The following is a 21,407-nucleotide window of genomic DNA, read 5'->3' as shown; positions in this document are numbered from 1 at the left end:
TGGATTTCGAAGGAATTCTTCTCAATGAAAAAGGAGCGCAGAGAGAAATTCCTTTAGGGTTTCATTTTTCATCCCTTGATAATATTTATTTAGGTATGTATATGAAATGTATGGACTACAAGTGCATGATGCGAGAGTTGTGTTATTTTTCTTTGTTTTCTGCGCAGGTGTTTGACATTTCGAAAAAGCTACTTTCCTTTCTCAAATATACCTACATCCCATATGGCGCGATTTGTCTCGTTTTCGACACACAATGGCCCCAAAGTGTTGACTTTTCTCTTCTCCAAATACCTCACAAAAACACAAGAGAAAAAGAGCTTTTTCTATGCTAGAATTTTTGAAAAATCTTTCTCGTCACTCTATTTTTACTGCAGTATTGTTTTGAGAGTTCGTCTGAAAGGAACGCGTACGATTCGGAATAACGGTTCATATTTTTGTACAAAACGGTTCTTATCTTAACTTTTAACTACTTCTTTCTTTCCTTTAAAATATATTTTGCATAATTGGTTTTCGTTTATGGAAATTTTGTTTGTTTAAAAGTTTTAAGTGAATAAGAAAAGTGCGAAAGAACGAAGAAAAAACAAAAGTTTTCTTTTTGAAAATGGCCATTTAAAAAAGAAGAGGTTTTCTTTTTGTGTTCTGAGATTAGGGGAAATTTTCGCCTACTTAACAATTTTTTCGGAGATGAAAAACATGACAAAAATGTTTTGAAACCACCCTACCATCACCCCCCCTTCCATAAAGTCCCTATAACACTACTTCAAGAACACAAACTGAGCTAACATGGTGTGTGCGAGGAGTAATTTATGTGAATAAGAAAAGACAAAATCAGCAGTTTATGACATTTCTGCGTTTCTACGAAGTTATTGAAATAACAAGAAGGTTTTCAAGTTAAAAAAATACATCCCACCACTCTCCCAAAAAACAAATCCATCGTAACCGTGTCGGGGAGGGGGTTTATCGTTATGTCTATTGTGTATCTGAATCTAACAGACATGATTTTTTTAACGAAACATTTACGATATTTTGAACGAAGATTTGTCTGCCAAACACTTGGGATAATTTTCAAGTTATTTTTTTTTTAATAATTCATGAAATATGTTAACTAGTGTAAACCCCCACTCTTCTGGTTTAGGGTGGCGTTAACGGGCTTCATTAATTCTTGCCTTTATTTAAATTTTGGGCTTTCATTTTGGTGGAAAAATCGATTTTGCCTCCTTTTAGGGGAGGCTTTCACTCTAGTCATTTTTGTTTTTGTGCCTTTTTTGGGGGGTGTTTTCATTTCGTGGTGTTCTTTAATTCTCTATGAACATACTTAACTACTCACTGGCACTGTCACTGGCTTATAGAGTGAAGGTATACCTACTACTATGAATCACGACTTTAGCAAGATATCAGTTACTATGGCATGAAAGAGGAAACGATAGATTTGGACACAAAAACCAAAGAAAAAGAAAGGGACAAAAAGGACGAACAAAAATCATCTGATTGTGTCGTTTCTTTCTATTTTAATGAATGAATGAATTATTATTATTATTATTATGAACTCCTTTTTATATGGTTCATAAAATAGAAGTACGTATTTTCAAGGAGCACAAATCCTCGAAAAACTTTGATTTTTTGATAATAAAGTTTTTCGGAATGTCTTTCGTTAATGTTTTTTTTTTATTTTTGCTGTCTATTCAGTGAAACAGTAAAGTAGAATATTTTCGCAAAAACATTGAATTGGGGCAGGTTTTTTTTTGTACCCTTAATTTACCAACCCCTGCGGCGGCGGAAGGAAAGAAGAAGAAACCCTGAATGTTAAAAAATATCGTTGTTGTTGAGAAGAAGAACGAACAAAAAAGTCAAAAAAAAAACGTGTATCCAAATTTTTGTGTGGAAGGACATTATTTTCTGTTTCGTTTTGATGTCATTGTGAGCTATAAAAACGACAAAATCAATATAAATGGTATATTTGAAAGACATTTAGATGGAGAACAGTTGAAAGGCTGTGGTTAAGCTATAAATACCTTGTCTTTAAATAAAAATTCAGACCTGGATGGTTCATTGTAAATGATGGCAATGGTGTACGTTCGGTACGTGTGTGTTTTTATCTTTTGACATTTTGATTGACAGAGACAAAGTTAAGAAGTTTAAGTGTGAAAAATGCCTTTTGGACATTGTTTTATATTTATATATGCGAAATATGTTCCGAGTATTTTGATAACAATTCGTCTAAAGTGAAAGGTTCTTGAGATAAAAAGTTGTCGTAGTTGTGATTGTGACATTGAATAATGGTGATGCTGAAGAGTTTTGGCAATTACCCAAAATGGCTGCTTGTTTTAATTCCATGTCCATCTGTAAAAGAATGTCATTGATAATAATTTAACCAAAACAATTCCAGAACGGTTTGTAGAAGAACTTCGTAAAAAATCTTTTTTTTTTAGCAGAAACTCAATGCAAACTAAAATTAAATACATCAAAGTCTTGAAAGATTTGTTGGTATTTTAATGTGATATTCATTCTTTGACAGTTTTAATAGTTTTCAGTTGTGTTTTTAATATATAACTAAGCACCATGGCCAAATGAATTAACGAAGATATCGAAACAAAATTAGTGTTTGCTCACGAGAATACTTTAAAGTTTAAGGCTTTTGCTTGCAGACAAAAAATTTAGCAAAGTTGCCAAGGTGTTATGTTTTGGCCATTTCAGACAAGTTTTTGACTGTCAAATAAAACTTTTTCTTTAGCATAATAGTGAAACACAAGTTAATTGTCAAGTTTTAACCTTTCGTTAAGTTTTAGTGTGAAATAATGGTTGAGAAGTATCAATTTATCGAATTTGTCAAAATAAACAACCATTGTGACATAAGCATTGACAACACTGAACTGATTTAAAGCCAGGATATCACTAGGAAATTTACAATAAATACAATTTAAACAAGAGTTAACATGTTCCCTGATGTCAAAATCGTAGCCAAAAAACACCAAATACAAGTTAATTGTCAAATTTTACCCTTTCGTTAAGTTTTAGTGTGAAATAATGGTTAAGAATAGAATCTATTATTTTGTCAAATTTGAAAAAAAAACAACCATCGTAGCATTAGCATTTTCAACGTTGTACTGATATAAGGCCACGATAACACTAGGAAATTTGCAATAAATATTAATTAAACAAACACCAAATAACAATGAAAAACGATATCAGCCAAGTGGTTGCAGTGACATATTTCCAAGGTGTTGTATTTTGGGCACTTCGGACAAGTTTTTAACTGTCAAATAAAACTCTTTCTTTAGCGTATTAGTTAAATACAAGTTAACTGTCAAATTGTACCCTTTCGTTAAGTTTTAGTGTGAAATAATGGTTGAGAAGTATCAATTTATCAAATTTGTCAAAAAAAACAACTATCGTGACATAAGCATTGACAACGCTGAACTGATATAAGGCCGTGACAACACTAGGGAATTTGCAATAAAAACTAGTTAAACCAGACGAGAAACATGTTTCTCCTGGAAAAATCATAGCAAACAAACACCAAATAAAGCAGTATTCACATGAGCCCCACGACGAATGAATTACAAAATGCGAGTTTATATACGTTTAAAGACATATTTCCACGCAAATTCTTAACAAAACGATAGCAATATAATTTCTATTTGATTTATGATGCATATTTTTACTTTTAAATATCATATATTGATAAATTAAAGAAAATAATTCATTCGTCGCAAAAAAAATTGTACTTAATACGAACTGTCAAAGTTTATTCGCAATCCACATTATCCACACTCGCAACAAATAAAATAATCGGGCGTAGTTAACCTAAAAAATTAAAAATTCATTCTTGTTTTGGTTTATTCGCGAGTAGCGACGGATTAAAAACTCTTATGTGAAAGAAATGTCAAAATCGACGAATATTAGTTTATTCGTTGGTCGTGCTCATTTAAACAGTGCTTAACAATGAAAAGTGATATCAGCCAAGTGGTTGCAGCGCCATATTTTCTGCATGAAATTCTCCATAACCAATTCCCTAATTACCATTTGTATGTCATCGATAACTTTACTTTAATTTTCCACCTTTAAGATTTTGAATCGATTGTGGATCACCTCTTTGAGAAAATAAACGGACTGGAGACTTTTCTTGTAAAATTAGGATTGTTTAGTTGTGTGTAAGCAACGCTGCTTTGTTTTCGTAGTGAATTTTAAAAACTTCATTGCATTTCCTTACAGTTTTAGTATTAGCGTAGTTTTGACTTGTAAAATGTGAAAAGATGACAGATTTAAAAGTGGCAGTGAAGAAACTTCGGGTACTTAGCTACATTTTTGAAGTAAATTTTTAACATTTGCAATGCATTGCTCAGGAGAATATCGTTACGTTTTTAGTAATATCGTAGTTTTGATTTGTCAAATGTCAAAGATGACAGCTTCAAAAGTGACATCTGCCCAAATAACAAGCTATTCAAAACGAAACGTCTGGCACGTAGCTCTATTTTTAAGTTGCTTATACGTACATATATTTTTATACATTTTTAGTAATAGCATAGTTTTGACTTGTCAAATGTCAATGACAGCTACAAAATTGAGAGTTGCATATTCAAAATGAAACCGCTTATTATTCAAATGAACAAGCTAATTGAGAAAAACAATGAGCAAAATCTTTTTCAGATTTTATATTCATATTATAATAGTGAGCCCCTCCTTTAAGTAAACTCTTTCACAGAATTCTTATGAAAAACCTTAACTCCATCATTTATATCTCCACTTAGTCATGAGGTTAATTGCATAAATTCTTGTTTAATTTATATTTTCTTAAAAAAATAGTTTTATGAAGGTATTCATTTAATTAATCCAATGCTGCAGCTTTTTTCTTTTTTAATATTCAGAATTGTTCTTTTGAAATTTATAAAGTTTCCATAAGGGAGACTTTACAGAACCTAAAACAAGGTAGACAAGAAAAATATATATACACATAAGAGAGAGAGAGAGAGAAAAAAAAAGTGAATTCAAAGGGTTATTTCTCGTGGAATAAAAACAACATGTTGTTATGAGTTTGCATGTTGCCTGCAATGTTGTTAAACTATAAACAGCCTCCTCGGTGTTATAAAAGGCAGAATTCTCTTAAATACTAGTACCTTCTATAAAGGCGGAAACTAAGTTTTATTTTAAAAGGTTCACATGGTATTTGTTAATTTATAGTAGGTTTGTATGCATTTTATTCCTACCAATCGGGAATTAATGTATTTTTGCAAATACTTAAGGCTTTAAATGTGCACTTCTTATTTAAGTTAAATTTATTAAAATAAATAGCTTTAATGCACAGGGAACTAAGACAAGGGACATTTTTCACAATAATAATTTTGTTGATGTTGGTACGATTTATATGTCAAGGAAAGAGCTGTGAATACATTTAAAAAGTTCACTTGACTTGAATCAGTTGCAATTTTGATTCAAGTTAAGTTAATTTTTTAGATTTATCGATACTCTTTTTTTTTGCACTTATATGAATACTGTTAAGGCCCAACTATAATAGGCATAAGAAAACATAAGCTTATGTCAAAAACCCAACGAAAATTCACTAATTTTTTGAAATTACTGCTGATAGCCATAATGCAATTTTGCTCACGTATCTACATGTCAGATTTTACTTAAGGCCCAAACATAAGCTTATGTCAAAAACCCAACGAAAATTCTTTTAAGTTTGTGAAATTACTGCGGATAGCCATAATGCAATTTTGCTCACGTATATTCATGTCAGGTTTTACTTATGCGGCGAGCGACTGGTATCGCTCTTGTTTAAGTTCACTTAAGTTAACGAAACTGAGAAAAATTGAACGAAACGAAGCTAGACTTCATTATGTTCACTCGTATTGAGAATTGAGATTCTTTGTATTCCCACGTTTACTCACGCGCGAATATACTAGATTATGCCTATTATATTTGGGCCTTAAGTCTGTGGATAAATTTAAAAAGTTCACTTCACTTGGCAGTTGCATTTTTTAGTCAAGCGAAGTGAATTTTTTAGATTTACTGTTACTGGAGTGAGAGAACTTTTCAAAACTCTAATAAGGTTCGTGGATGGAAGCGGGACATATGACATCAACTATACTTCTACACGCGATCGTGTGTAGTTAGCTGTGTTATGCTTGGGCTCCATGTAGTTTTGACGTCTAAGCGAAACAGTCGAAGCCTTGTATTCAAGCTGATAGTGTTGTTCCATCAAACATTGACATGTTTCTTCAGATTTCCCAATATAGTTAGCGGTATATTTTGTTCGATTCCGCCTTTCGTATAGACAAGCGGTTCCCAATATTTTTTAGTCGTGGAGCAGTTTTTGCGTGAGAAATTTCAGGCGGACCACTTTGATGCGCATATGCCATTTTTCGTAGTTACTTGTAGCAAATTTAATATCTTTTTTTTATTTCGTTTATTTTATTGAATTCAGGAAACTCGTCTTTCAACTTACACCGGAATTCTGATAAAGACTTCTTTGTTGCAAAAAGTTCTTTTTCGAAGAATCTGATGTTAGGTCAATCACTCAAACTGCAGCGATGTGAGGGAAGGTGGTTTTTTCAATTCCCATACGTTTTCATTAATGTTTAGGTGGAATTCGTCTGGAAAATAGTGGAGGAAGCTATTCAGCAAACCTTCTAGGTGGATATGAAACTCATTTAAAATATCATCGGGAATGTCCAAAGCTATTTCTTCTTTAAATTATTTGAGCATTGGTAAGCTGTCTAGGTTTCGGTTTTTTATAGAATCAACCCAAAACTGGCCTTTCCCTGAAGTGATACACTCAAATAATTGTTTTTTTTTTTTTTTTAAATATATCTGACAGATACGCCAATTTCAATAACCAACGCTCATTACACAACATGTCACCCAAAACAAAGTTGTCGTCAATTAAGAAGAAACTTACTTCAGCTCTCATTTCGTAAAGCCGCGTCAGTGTTTTTCCGCTAAAAAGTCACCTTATTTTCGCGTGAAGAAGTAAAGACGTATGCCATCACACAATGCTTTAAAAAGCCTTATATTCTTTGACCTTTAGTCTTGACATTATGTTATTTGACGAAGAAACGGTGTCAACAAATTTGTTGGCCTTTTCACCCAATAAACATTCAACAATGTCTTTAACACATGGCTTTATTAAGTTTTCAGCAATGGTATGAGCTTCATCAGCTTGCGCTTTTCGAAATTACCAAGTAGGGCACCATCAACGCATTTTGTTCACTGTCTTTGAGTGATACGTAATAATGGCTTGAGATGTAGTAAGTTCAACATACTTTCTTTTGAAGAAATCAGTCGGGTTGCTTTTGCAATCTGGATGAATCCCTGCAAAGTGACGTTTAAGCACCAAGTGCTCCGCGGAGCACACTTTGGGAAACCCGGGCTTAGACAATGACATTGGATTCTCTCTACTTTTTTAACTGGTTGTTGAGCAATGTTTCTTAAACTCGGACTCCGAGGTTTCCAGGCTCAACATCATAGTTTTTCCCGTGTTTATTTTCAACTCATCGATGTGCGCTTTTCTTTCCACACTTGTTTTCGTTTGATAAAGAACGATTTTCCTACAAATATACGTCGTCCATCTGGATGCTTCAGGTATGATGTCAGAGTCCATCTTGTACCTTCGTTTTCTGCCAAGGCTGCCCGCAGCTCATTACCTATCACCAATAGGAACAGAATCAGTGACAGTATGGGTGTATTTATGAACGCAGAAAATCTGCGCTAGTACAATCACATTTCTTTTCTGATGTATTTGTGAACGCACTCCCAATGCAGAATGTCTGCAGTAAACTAAAAGGTGGTCGGACTTAGTCCGATTTGTATCTAAACAGAGTTCATAAACGTCAGAGAAAAATGGCTGCCAAACAAATTTTGTTGAACTTGATTTTTGATTTGCTTGCCGAAAAGGAAAAGAAAATTATAATTGGCACAAGTACTCGTATCTTGCAAAGAAAAAATAGAAAGAAAATTATAACGAAACAGTTTTAAGCTTAAAAAGCATCATCATCAAAATTAACAAAATATTTGCCATTACTTACATTCTTTACGAGTCAGTGCCGCTTCGTCCTTCTCTTTGTTGTAAAAATTATTTTAATAATTCCCGCTTTTTCTGCAGCCACAAACATTTAGCTGCACAATCTGGTCGATTCTGACGACAATCTAGAGTTTATGAACGGTAGGTACTGTAGTTCGACTAGGTTAGTTTGATCGAAAATCTGACTTTATGAACGCAGATAACGCAGTTCTTAGTAAGGCTGACGTTTATGAATACACCTCATATAGCCCTGTCTGACTCCAATTTAAACTTCCAACTCTTCTGACAACCAACCAGCGTGTCGCTTTTATAATGGAAATGAGTATATCCGATAAAAAAAATACCCTATAACCTTTAATAATTGTGTTCAAGGCTTCATGGAAAATCAAACTTTTGAACCAACTTTCACGAACATATCACTTTTGGGAAGGTGTTTTAGGTAGAAATTTAACAGGGAAATCTCTTTTTTTCTTATGTTTGTATACTTTTCAAACTACCTTACCATTTGAAACATAAAATAGCCACCTTCCCATCATAATAAAAACTATTCTTAAGGTTATAGAAATTGACCTAGATCAGAATTTGTTAAGAGATAACTAATATAAATCATTTCCGATGATAAAATACAGCTTATGTTTCCTTTATACATATTTTAGGAGCTTAGCAGTGAAATACCTAATTTTGGTGGACATTCTTTCCAACTTCAAATACTTCTTTTGATAGAAAATCTTCAGACTCATTGACATATTTTTTTTTTAAGTTTCAATTTTATATTCGTTTTGCTCTAAAAAAAACACAATTTTATTTAAAACGTTGTTCTCTGTACTCAATTCAATAGTGTGTATATATTCAGTTTTGTTATTCGACCTACATCTTTTTCGGAAACACCCCGTAATCCCAAATTAAATTACCCTTCCCATACAACAGACTATAAATGCCAAGAAATAACACTAAAATATAGTAGTTTTATAACCCATTTAAGCTTCAACCACAATTCTCCAAACAATTTAACAAAGCTAATCAAATTTAAATTAAATCCCCGGGTTCTTTTGAAGACGACTCCACAATGTCTCGCTACATTTCAATGCCTTTTCTTTCAAATGCAAAAATAACTTTTTGCCTAGATTATAACTTGTCTCCCTTTTTCTCCCACTTTTTCTCTCATTCCCTCTCTATCTGCAATACAAAAGGAAAACCTCGAAAATTATAATTACAAAAATAAAAGAAACTAGAAAGAATGACAATTAAAGTCCAAGTCACTGATACAAGACTAAGGAATGACTTAAATTAAAAAAGAAAGCCATCATCGCACCCGCACATCACAGAAAACAGTGCTGACACTTTTTTTTTCTATTTCTATTTTTTATTCTTCTTCTCCTTCTTTTTCTCCTTTTTAAATCCTTTGTTATTTCGCAATAGAATTGAAACAGTTTGTTTTATGTGGTTCTCCTTCTCCATTTTCAATACCCTCTGCGTTTTGTGTTTTATTTTTCAAGGAAACTTCTACTGTGCACAACAATTAAAGAAATAAAAAAAAAAAACAGTTATAGCAACATTGAATTTGCGGGCCTATATTACCGTTATATTTACGAGTGCATCAACTAAAACTATTTTAACGAAGTTAAACGTATAAAATATAAAATCTTGCCGAATGATTGAATTATGCATGATCGAGTTAATTGAGAGTTTTAAGGATTATTTTGTTTGTGAACACCGACATTATGTCATCGATCTCGGCACAAGGTGTTGTTGAACGTGCCTCTGCTGAATTGTCAAAACGAATTAACGGTCTGGGACTGCGTTCGAAACATCATCATGGCAGCAGTAGTGGTAGCAGTAGCGGCAGTAGTGGTGGCAAAACCTCTGTAATGGAACGTGTAACCAACGCCCTCTGTGGAGGAAGTAGCAGTGCTCATAATAGTAACGCCGCAGCGGCGGCAGCAGCAGCTGCTGCAGCTAATAACCAACCGGATAAACCTTCTCGAGTGCCCGCGAATACACCACAACAACAATTAGCCTCGCCAGCGGGTGGAAATCCGCATCCAAATATGACATCTATAACCGGAAATATGACATCAAATATGGTGGGCGGTATTAAACAGCAACAAAACATGAATCTAAACCAAAATGCTGCTCAACACATGACCGGCGGTGGCGGTGGTGGTGGCGTCGTCGTCGGCGGCGGCGGCCAGAAAAGCCAAACCGGAACTCCACAACAGATACGGAAACAACTTCCAAATCCACACTTGCATCATCATCCGTACAGCAGTCAGCAGCAGCAAATGTTGCTGCAACATCACAAAATGCAAGTAGTGGCACCACCGCCTTGCATTACTACCATGGACCAGCTCCTGCTAGACGAACGATTTTTGGGTAAACTATTTTTGTACTTTAATCCCTATGAGAGGCGTACTCTAGCACAAGTGTGTACGCGATGGCGTGACGTCTTATATAGAAGTCCAAGATTTTGGTCGGGATTGTTGCCAACGCTGCAGTGTCGCGAATTACGAATAGTGCCGAATCATGATCGCGTTAAGCTTTATAATTCGTTGGTTCGTCGTGGGTTCCATGCACTGGCATTGGTGGGGGCAACTGATGAGGATGCACTGGATGTGGTGCATTCGTTTCCTTTGGCATCCAAGCATATACATTCGTTAAGTTTACGCTGTTCGTCGATCAGTGATCGAGGATTAGAAGCACTGTTGGATCATCTGCAGGTGAGTTACATTTTTTTTTTAATTATTGCAAAAACTTTAGAGGTTTCTACTAAAAGCTTATTTTTAAAGTTTTATTAAGTTTTTAAACTTTGGGCAACCAGCTATAACTTTTAATGACATTTCTCTTTTGAGTTATTATTAATGGTTAAAAGTCTTCCATAGATGTGACTCAAAAGCTTGTCTTTATAAGAAGATATATAATATTTAAGTAACAATTTTCCCTGTTTCTCAATCGAAAATATTAAAGTCGCCATTGTTCGCACCCAATTTATAGCAAGTACGCAGCTATAACTTATAATGACATTTTTTTTTAAGTCGATCCATCATTAAAGTCTTCCATAATTGTTTTTATTAAGTAGGTATTCAATTTTAAAGTAAGCATTTTTTCCTTTTTCGTTCGGAAATATTAAAGTCGCCATTGTTCGCACTCAATTTATGGCAAGTACGCAGCTATAACTTATAATGACATTTCTCTTGGCTCAAAAACTTATTTTTAAAACATTATAAAGTGGATATTCAATATTTAAGTAACAATTTTCCCTGTTTTTCAATCGAAAATATTAAAGTCGCCATTGTTCGCACCCAATTTATAGCAAGTACGCAGCTATAACTTATAATGACATTTCTCTTTTAAGTCGATTCATCATTAAAGTCTTTCATAATTGTTTTTATTAAGTAGGTATTCAGTTTTAAACTAAGCATTTGTTCCTTTTTCGTTCGGAAATATTAAAGTCGCCATTGTTTGCACCTTAATTATGGCAAACAGCTTTAACTTATAGTGACATTTCTCTTGGCTCAAAAACTTATTTTTAAAACATTATAAAGTGGATATTCAATATTTAAGTAACCATTTTCCCTGTTTTTCAATAGAAAATATTAAAGTCGCCATTGTTCGCACCCAATTTATGGCAAGTACGCAGCTATAACTTATAATGACATTTCTCTTTTGAGTCGATTCATCATTAAAGTCTTCCATAATTGTTTTTATTAAGTAGGTATTCAATTTTAAAGTAAGCATTTGTTCGTTTTTCGTTCGAAAATATTGAAGTCGCCATTGTTTGCACCTTAATTATGGCAAACAGCTTTAATTTATAATTACATTTCTCTTGGCTCAAAAAATTATTTTTAAAACATTATAAAGTGGATATTCAATATTTAAGTAACCATTTTCCCTGTTTTTCAATAGAAAATATTAAAGTCGCCATTGTTCCCACCCAATTTATGGCAAGTACGCAGCTATAACTTATAATGACATTTCTCTTACTTTACTTTATAACCATAAGAAAAATAATTCCATTCTAATAATACGAATATTAACGATGCAGTTAAAAGACCAACGCTATAATCAATAAAAATGTGATTAGCTGTTTCATGAAAGATATAAATTATAATGCTGAATAAAAAGAAAAAAAACAAATCCAAAAGAAATAAAAAAAGTGCCATGTGGAGACATAGGTCGCGTGTGTTTGGTAGAAGCTATGATTAACAATTTTATTCTTACGTCATGTCTTTTATGGGAGGATATTTTACTGTTAAAACAGAAAAAATGCAAAGCGTGTTATTTATTTTTTTCCTTGTTCATGAAAACTCATAACATTAAATTAATATTTTTTCTTAATAGTATTTTAAGTTCAATCATTAAATTCATTGACATTGTTATTTGTTTAAATAAGCAGTCGGACGAACGAAAAATTGCTCAAATTTTAACGATTGTAGAATCTATTTTTTTGTTTGCAAACTCCACTAAATGACGAAAAATAGCCCACTTATGTGCATTTTGGACTGACATTAAAAATGTTGGATAGGAGCTTTTTGCAATATAACATGGAACTAAGATAATTAACATAATAATCACTATTGTTGTCTAATTGGACACGTTTTACACGTAATGTTTTGCTTTCGGTTTCTTGAAGATGTGAACAGTACATAATATGATCATGTATTTCGTGATTTTTAGTTGGTAGCGCTGGCATTTGACATCTGTCAATCTTCATCCCTAAAACTACTAGCGCAAAAGAATGGTTGAGAGTTGTTAGTCACTAGGATCTGGATTTCTACGAGCTGTTGGTCACCCAATTCTTTTATTTAAAACTCAGTGCCTTAATACTAGGTAAAGTGCCTAGTGCCTTAAAACGAGGTAAAGCACTATTCACATGAGCACGACCAACGAATGAACGAATATTCATCGATTTTGACATTTCTTTCACATGGGAGTTTTTAATTCGTCGCGAATGAAGTTTGACTTTTACATTTGTTTTTTTTTGTGTTTATCACTATTGTGTTTTGTTTTGAAAACATATTATATTGGTTTAAATAAAGTTATTGGTGTCCTTGTTAATAAACAAAACAAGAAAAAGATTTCATGTGCATCCATTCAACAGATTAATTAACTACGATTACGATACTTTTTCGTAATCCTAAAAAAGGAACCATAAGGAAACATAGAATAATCAATCTCTTTTTACCAAAGCACTGTTTAAGAAATACGTTGAATCGATTCCGATGACATAAGGAACTTAAATATAAGAGACATTTCTTGTATCTGACTGGCCAGCTGTCAAAAATTGCAACTAAGGCAACTTCATTATAAAGTTGACTGGAAAGTTTCTCAAGAATGGGCAGGTTCAGCCAACATAAGGGACTTCATTTGCAGTCAACTTTATTCTTTGAACGTACATTTTGACCAAGGCAACTAGTTAGTTTTTCAAGCGTCATGAATTTCAAATTCTGAACTTTACTTCGCAAATCTCTCCTTTAAGTTCATGGTACAAAAAGTACCAACAAAATTATTGTATTTAGAACACTCCTCAGGCAAGATACAAGTCCATCACGGTTTTTATTTTGTATTGTAAAGAAATATTAGTTATTTCTTTTCCAAGTTGACAAGGAACCCTTTTACAGAAAGCTTTAAAAGAAGTTGTGCTTAAAATAAATAACTAATAGAGTAATAAAGCTCACCTTTCAATTGAATGAAAAAACATTATTAACTGTCATTTTGATAGACTTGACTTGATAGTTAGGGAGATTTTTCTTGACTAACTTTCCAGTCAACTTTCCATTAAAGTTGCCTTAATTGGAAGGTAATTTTTAAGCAGCTGGATACTAGAAACCTGCCTAACTTTCAAGTCCCTTATGTCATCTGAACCTGCCCTATAATAATTATGTCAAAATGTCAGCTTACCATGTTTTTTTTATTTTTTGTTGAATTTCATAAATGTGCAAAATATTTAATAACTGCAGAAATAAATTCAAAGCTTAGTGTAATAGGTTACTATTTTTTCGTTAAAATACAACGTATTAAGGACTTGTACTTACTTGGGTAATAAGCAAGTGTCGTTCGTACTTTCTACATAGTCTTAAAAGATAGTGGAGATAAGGTTCCAAGGTACAATAATTCCCAGTTGTTTTGATTCAAGTTAAGTATTAATCCAAAGAGTAGAAATAAGGCCGTTTTACCAAATCAAAAACCTAAAAACCAATTTTTTGACCGATTACCTTTTTACCTATTCGCCAAAGATAAAAAAATATTTTTTTCCTCTAAAATATGGATTTTATTTTATAGAAAAACATGTCCATGTAAAATATTTACAGTCTATTTTCTGTGACATAAGCATCAATTTCAACTCAAGTTGGATTCGAAAATTCAACCCTACCAAAAACACTCTAGTAAAGATATAAATCCTTCGTACGTATCACCCTCCAAAACCCATTTGTTTACATTGTTGTATTTGTAATGTGGACGAATTCAACGAGAAAAATTGCCGTGTTTTCACGCATACATAGACACACTTACTGAGGTTTTTGGGGAAATTTAATAAATTAGAGGAGAAATTACACGCATACTATGAAAAAGTTTATGAGGCTGATTTCCGGTTTAGCTTGTAGGCAAACCAAGATGTCTACCGCGGATTTATATCTTTATATAGAGTGTTTTTGAACCCTACTATAACTTGAACTTTCGATTCTTCATATTCATAAATAAAAACTGTAGCTCTGTTTGTAAATTAAAACATTTAACGAATATTACAACTAAAAGGACAGATCAATTTGGCTGCGTTCAATCTCGTGTTGAATAGGGTATCTTGGATAGGTGGGTTTTAAGATATCTTGTTGAACGAGTTGAAAAGATGTATTGAGATACCTGTCAAAAAATAAAAACAACTTGTAGCTGTTCACCAAAAGCAGAGAAGCATTTAAGCTTCGAAGTTAAAATTGTTGTAAGATAAAACATTTAATGGATAATTCAACTGATTCGTCGGATTGATCATCTAAAAAACGAGAACAAAATAAGACAATTTTGAAGTTTAAAAAAATCGATCATAATTACTTTCTAAAATTCAGAGGTAAATAGCTTTTTCATCGTCTATTATGTACAGAACATCCTCAAATACAACTTCAACTACCATTTTGTATCTTTTTGTTTACCAACAAATACAAAAAGCTGAAATCAATTCAAGATTCGTAAAATTAAACCATGTGTTGAATAATCTGTTCTGTCAGATACTTACATACCCCAGAAATTCATGGATACGTTTGGATTCCTTTTTTGACATATCAGCTGTTTTTGATCAGCTGTTATTTTACACGTAAAACACTAGCAAAAGGTATCCGGATTCCCTATCTGTCTGAGATTGAACGCAGCTATTATAAAATTTAAATATGAAATACTTGTCGAGGAATTTAATCCAAATGCAGTACAAAACTTATTTGTCAACATTATGACGTTGTGTTTTATGAAAAAAAAACATTTTTCGTGACATAAGTTGAATATATTCAAGTATTTGTGTAAAAAATGATTTCCTCAAAGATTTCTTATACTTTAAAATAAGTATTATAAAAATATACAAATTTTTATTTTGACAGAAGCTCAATGGATGTTAAATATAGCGTTGAGTGACGGCGCTTGTCATCAAACATGACAAACGTTCTACTTTGAAATAATCTCATCAATCTCAATCCCGAACTGTTGTTTTAAATTTTATAGTATGTATTCATTATTTATGTTTATGAATTAAAAACAAACAAAAACAACAATTTTCATTTCCATGTACATACACATACATATGTTTAAGAAGATATATCACTTAGAACATATTAAAAGAAAAGAACGCATGATAAATATTTATATACATAATATTCCATCAGGCCTTTCTTGCATCTTTTTTCTTCATCTTGATTTACTGTTAGTGCGATGGAATTTTGTTTATGAAATAAATATTTCTTTTTCTCATGAATACTTTTATTTGAAATTGTTTATGTTACGTAGGTAGGTGAAGGTGAAATTAATAACAGGTGTTACACTTCACACACCACACTCACTTCAAACAAAAATCATATTTTTAGATTTAAAAAAAAGTTTTTGAAAAACACCACGCTACACGTACATAGTTTGCTACTTCAGTATTCCTGTGCTCAGTGCTTTATTTGGATATTTAAATAAAAAATAATAACCAAACTCTCTTTTTGCAGTAGTCTACGAAAAAATTACACAAAAGATGACCTTGACCTGTGAATTAAATTCGCTTTTGAAACATTGTGTATTTATTCACATTGAATATCTAATACTCTGCAGCTTTCCAGTTGAAAGTTTAAATTGACTGAATTATAACTTTTGAATAATCCTTATTTTGTATTCAGGAATCCTGAGATATAAATGTGTGTGTACATAAAAGAGACAAAACAATATTTGGATTAACGGTCAACTATTTCAACAAAACAAAAATAAAATGCACGACTGATTGTGACTCCACGAACTCATGTTTACAAGGAATCTCTTTAGGAATAGTACTTTTTTTAAAAAAAGTTATTTTATCTAAATGTCAATTTTTCAACGAAAAAAAATCCAAGTTTGGTAATTTTTTCGAACATCATATCGTTAAGCTTTAATTACACGATCAACATAAAGGGTCAACGCCTTGGCTTCAGCAAAAAATCAAAAATTTTATCTGTCAACTATTTAAGTGTCAATGTGCAGGTTTAGGCGACATAAGGGACTTTAAGGTAAGGTAAGTTTTTAGAATCTGATTGGCCAGCTGAAAAAAAAACTGCCTTCCAATTAAGTCAACATTATTGGAAAGTTGACTGGAAAGTTAGTAAAGAAAAGGTCAGTGAAGTAAAGTTCCAAGTTTGAAGTTTATGACACTTGACAAACTAACTATAGTTGGTTTGGTTTAAATTCACGTTCAAAGAACGCAGTTGACTGCAAATGAATTCCTATGTTGTCTGACACTGTCCAATGCTTAAAACGTTGACTTTCACACAAATACAAATGACACATGTAAATGCTGTCCCAAAATGCGTTTGAAATATATGTGAGTTAATGTGACGTTTAGTTACACTCTGTCAGTGCGTTAACTCGCAACATTTTGACGATCACATAATTTGACAAAATAAAATGTACCTAAGTAATAAGCATGAAGCATGTTTGACAGAAATTGTAGGTGTTTTTTTTTGCATTTTACGTCTAATCAAATGTAAATCTTAACAGTAGGAAAATTCTAAGAAAAATTATAAGCTTTTTTATAGATACAGTCTGCTGATCAATTCAAAGCTTTTTGGTGATCTATATTTTTTGTTTTCCGGCGCGCAATACGCGATGCACGTTTAATAGTCCATGCGCGAAACAGGGAAACTTCAAGTTGATTCCACAAACTTCCAACGACTATGCTTACGATTTATTAATGGTAATAGCAAAGGTCCATGTCAAGATGGATAGTGCGTTCTTGGGCTCAATTCTAGCCTGTGTCATTCTAAAGTTTTTGCAAGGAATTGACAAATTCTTGAAGTGCAATTATTCTTGTCATGAAAAGAGATTTCTCAAATTAGCTGTTCGGGTTCGGGTTCGGCTTAAAACGCAGGAATGGTGGAGAGTTGTGAGTCACTAGTAGAGAGATAAAACTAATCGAGAGAGTCGAATTTCCTCGTCTCCGTCCCTTCAAAACCTCTTACTCTAATTTTTTATAGCGTTTTGAATTTGTATCGGTGTATACATGTTTTCACCTCGGAGAGCGGAGAGAAAAAAAACTTCAGGTGAGAGATTTGATATTTCTTTCTCTCTCTGGTTTTCACAAATTAATTCTAGCAAACAAATTTCATTTGTCAATCAATTACGGTAAACGTTATAACGGTAGATCGTGGTGAATTTCGTTTTTCCCTTCTCTTTCTCTGAGATACAGATAGATGGCATTAACAACCAAAACAAGAAAAGATGTGTTCGGAAAGAGTGTAACAAGGTTAAGGTTTTTGTATATATAAACGAGTACATGTTTTTTATAAATGTATGTTACACATGTTTATTTCAATAGTAATACTTATCTTAACTACTGTATTATCTAAAATATACTGTATTGAATTATTTTACAGCTTTTTATACAATAAAGAAATTATGAAATTCGGCTGCGATAATAATTACTTGAACACAGCATTTTCTATGTTTATAAACGGTGATTTTTTAAGAGCTTGAGAACTTTTTTAAAAAAAAACGCATACGATTTGCAAAATCTCATCGATTCTTTATTTGAAACGTTAGATTGGTCCATGACATTTACTTTTTGAAGATAATTTCATTTAAATGTTGACAGCGGCTGCGTCTTATGTGGTCCATTCGGAAAGTCCAATTTTGGGTAACTTTTTCGAGCATTTCGGCCGGAATAGCCCGAATTTCTTCGGAAATGTTGTCTTCCAAAGCTGGAATAGTTGCTGGCTTATTTGTGTAGACTTTAGACTTGACGTAGCCTCACAAAAAATAGTCTAAAGGCGTCAAATCGCATGATCTTGGTGGCCAACTTACCGGTCCATTCCTTGAGATGAATTGTTCTCCGAAGTTTTCCCTTAGAATCGCGAGCTGTGTGGCATGTAGCGCCATCTTGTTGAAACCACATGTCAACCAAGTTCAGTTCTTTCATTTTTGGCAACAAAAAGTTTGTTAGCATTGAACGATAGCGATCGCCATTCACCGTAACGTTGCGTCCAACAGCATCTTTGAAAAAATACGGTCCAATGATTCCACCAGCGTACAAACCACACCAAACAGTGCATTTTTCGGGATGCATGGGCAGTTCTTGAACTGCTTCTGGTTGCTCTTCACTCCAAATGCGGCAATTTTGCTTATTTACGTAGCCATTCAACCAGAAATGAGCCTCATCGCTGAACAAAATTTGTCGATAAAAAAGCGGATTTTCTGCCAACTTTTCTAGGGCCCATTCACTGAAAATTCGACGTTGTGGCAGATCGTTCGGCTTCAGTTCTTGCACGAGCTGTATTTTATACGGTTTTACACCAAGATCTTTGCGTAAAATCATTCATGTGGTCGAATAACACAAACCCAATTGCTGCCAACGGCGACGAATCGACATTTCACGGTCTTCAGCAACACTCTCAGAAACAGACGCAATATTCTCTTCTGTACGCACTGTACGAATTCGTGTGGTTGGTTTAATGTCCAATAAAGTAAACTGATTGCGAAACTTGGTCACAATCGCATTAATTGTTTGCTCACTTGGTCGATTATGTAGACCATAAATCGGACGTAAAGCGCGAAACACATTTCGAACCGAACACTGATTTTGGTAATAAAATTCAATAATTTTCAAGCGTTGCTCGTTAGTAAGTCCATTCATGATAAAATGTCAAAGCATACTGAGCATCTTTCTCTTTGACACCATGTCTGAAATCCCTCGTGATCTGTCAAATACTAATGCATGAAAATCCTAACCTCAAAAAAATCACCCTTTAGTTATTCAGCTTAAGTCCTTAACCTTGATTTGCGTGTATTTATGAATAGCCTACAAAGTTTAACAAACATCTATGAATAAGCCACAATGAACTTTCAGAAAAACTGTAGTAAGAACTTTCACTCACAGATTTTTCCTTGACGCTATATAACTGAAAGATAAGATGTAAATAGTTAGAACTGGAAAACTTGTAAGAAGACTTAAATTTTGGTTGAAGAACAAATTTGTATATTCTTTTCACAAAACCACTGACCTAGCGAGAATACAAATACTTTTACTTTTGTACAAAAGTACTTTTCGACTCATGTAGTTAAGCCTTTAAAAGCAACACACTATCTTAGTGGAAAGCAGTAAGAATAGCTTATCACCTATTAACAAATCTTATGCAACGAAAATTGGCAATAGAAGTAACAAGTTGACGGTTTTTTTTATTTAGTCTCTACTTACATAAATCACTTATTTTCAGCATTTTGGAAATGTTGTGAGTAATGTAAAGAAAATAAACCAAGAGTAGGTACACACAAATAAAATAAGAGTGGAAAGAAGAGATTAGTATTTAAAAATGTTTTCAATGTTTATGCGTTGTTTTATTTTCATGATCCATGTTTACATTCTGTTACTCTCGTTTCCAATGTTCCTGCAACTCTCGCATCCACAACATTAAGTCGATGAATTCTGAAAATTAAAACAAATCGTAGTTTTTTTGCATTTTTCAACGGTCTGAGCGAAAATCAAACGCAGCTAATAATACAAAAATAATAGTTGTAGTGCTTTCAGAGTTTTATGTTTCTAGGTCCTATTTCTCGTTGGACTGTTGCACCACCTTATATATTTTACTTACTTAATGATTAAAACTGACTTCAAATAACTAACCAATATTTCTCTAAATGAGTAGTTTAGAATTGTTTCTAAATCTTCATTGTTCTGACACCTAACAGAGTATTTAATTTCACTTCACATTCGAATGATATTATTCCCAAACGAACACAATGAGAGTACCATTGTATTTTCTTTGAACACCTCTGAACAGCTGACTACATCCGCCATTTTTCAAAGGTGGTCGACATTTTTCAAATGTGGGGAGTATGCACATCTTCTTGCATAAGTATTTGTTCCCCACATTATTTTGTATATGGAGTTGATACAAATGCTAGTTGGTGTGCAAATCACAGCTTGTAGGCAAAAAGAGAGCAACCGTAAGTTGATTCTCTCGTTTAGTTTTTTTTCTCTCTGGTCACTAGGCCCTACTTCTAAAAGGAATGTTGTGCCACCTTTATTTAATTACTTCCCATAGGAAGTTATTGTAATGGGTCCGATTTGTCAAATTGATAATTTTGACATTTCTCGACTTTTCAAGGTCCCTAGACTCGAAATAAAAGATTTTTAGAAAGATGTCTGTGCGTGCGTGTGTACGTACGTTCGTACGTCCGTACGTTCAAGACGTTTTTTCGTCGTCCATAGCTCAAGAACCAGAAGAGATATCAATTTCAAATAAGTTTTGTTATAAAGATAATAAGGCAGAAAGATGCAGAAAGGGCTCTGAAGAAAATTTCACCATAGCAGTTTGAAAAAAAGGTGAACATTTTGGTTAACCTTAAATATCTTACGAACCCAAAACGCTAGAGAGTTGAATTAAATTGTATATAATGTATTGTAACGTAAACGGAACACTTCTGCCTTATGTTAGACACAAACATAACATAGGAACACCACTTGCTACATGCAAATATCTTCTCAAGCAATATTCTTTAGAAACAACAAATACTAGATGGTCACAAAGTACCACCTGCCTGGCAACCAAGCAAATATGGTGATATCAAAAGGCTTGATATCACTGAGCAGACAAAGTATAAGCTCTATAATTGGAGTAATAACGGGACATTGCCTCATAGGTAGACATGCTCTGAGGCTAGGGGTCTACACAAATGACTTCTGTAG

General features: G+C 33.2%; 1 protein-coding gene across 1 annotated transcript in view; it reads left to right on the top strand.

Moving 5' to 3' along the window:
• Window positions 1–376: 376 nt before the first annotated feature.
• Window positions 377–21,407, top strand: part of LOC129940349 (F-box/LRR-repeat protein 16) — a 173,124-nt gene continuing 152,093 nt past the window's right edge. Inside the window, exons 1-2 of the mRNA XM_056048659.1 lie at window positions 377–446; window positions 9,517–10,737. Of these exons, the coding sequence (XP_055904634.1) occupies window positions 9,742–10,737 (996 nt within the window). The 5' untranslated portion in view covers window positions 377–446; window positions 9,517–9,741. The remainder of the gene's footprint in view (window positions 447–9,516; window positions 10,738–21,407) is intronic.

The sequence above is a fragment of the Eupeodes corollae genome, chromosome 1 (genome assembly GCF_945859685.1).
Source record: "Eupeodes corollae chromosome 1, idEupCoro1.1, whole genome shotgun sequence".
NCBI lineage: Eukaryota > Metazoa > Arthropoda > Insecta > Diptera > Syrphidae > Eupeodes > Eupeodes corollae.
Note: the sequence above shows the minus strand (reverse complement) of the source record. Positions and strands in the feature narration are given on the sequence as shown.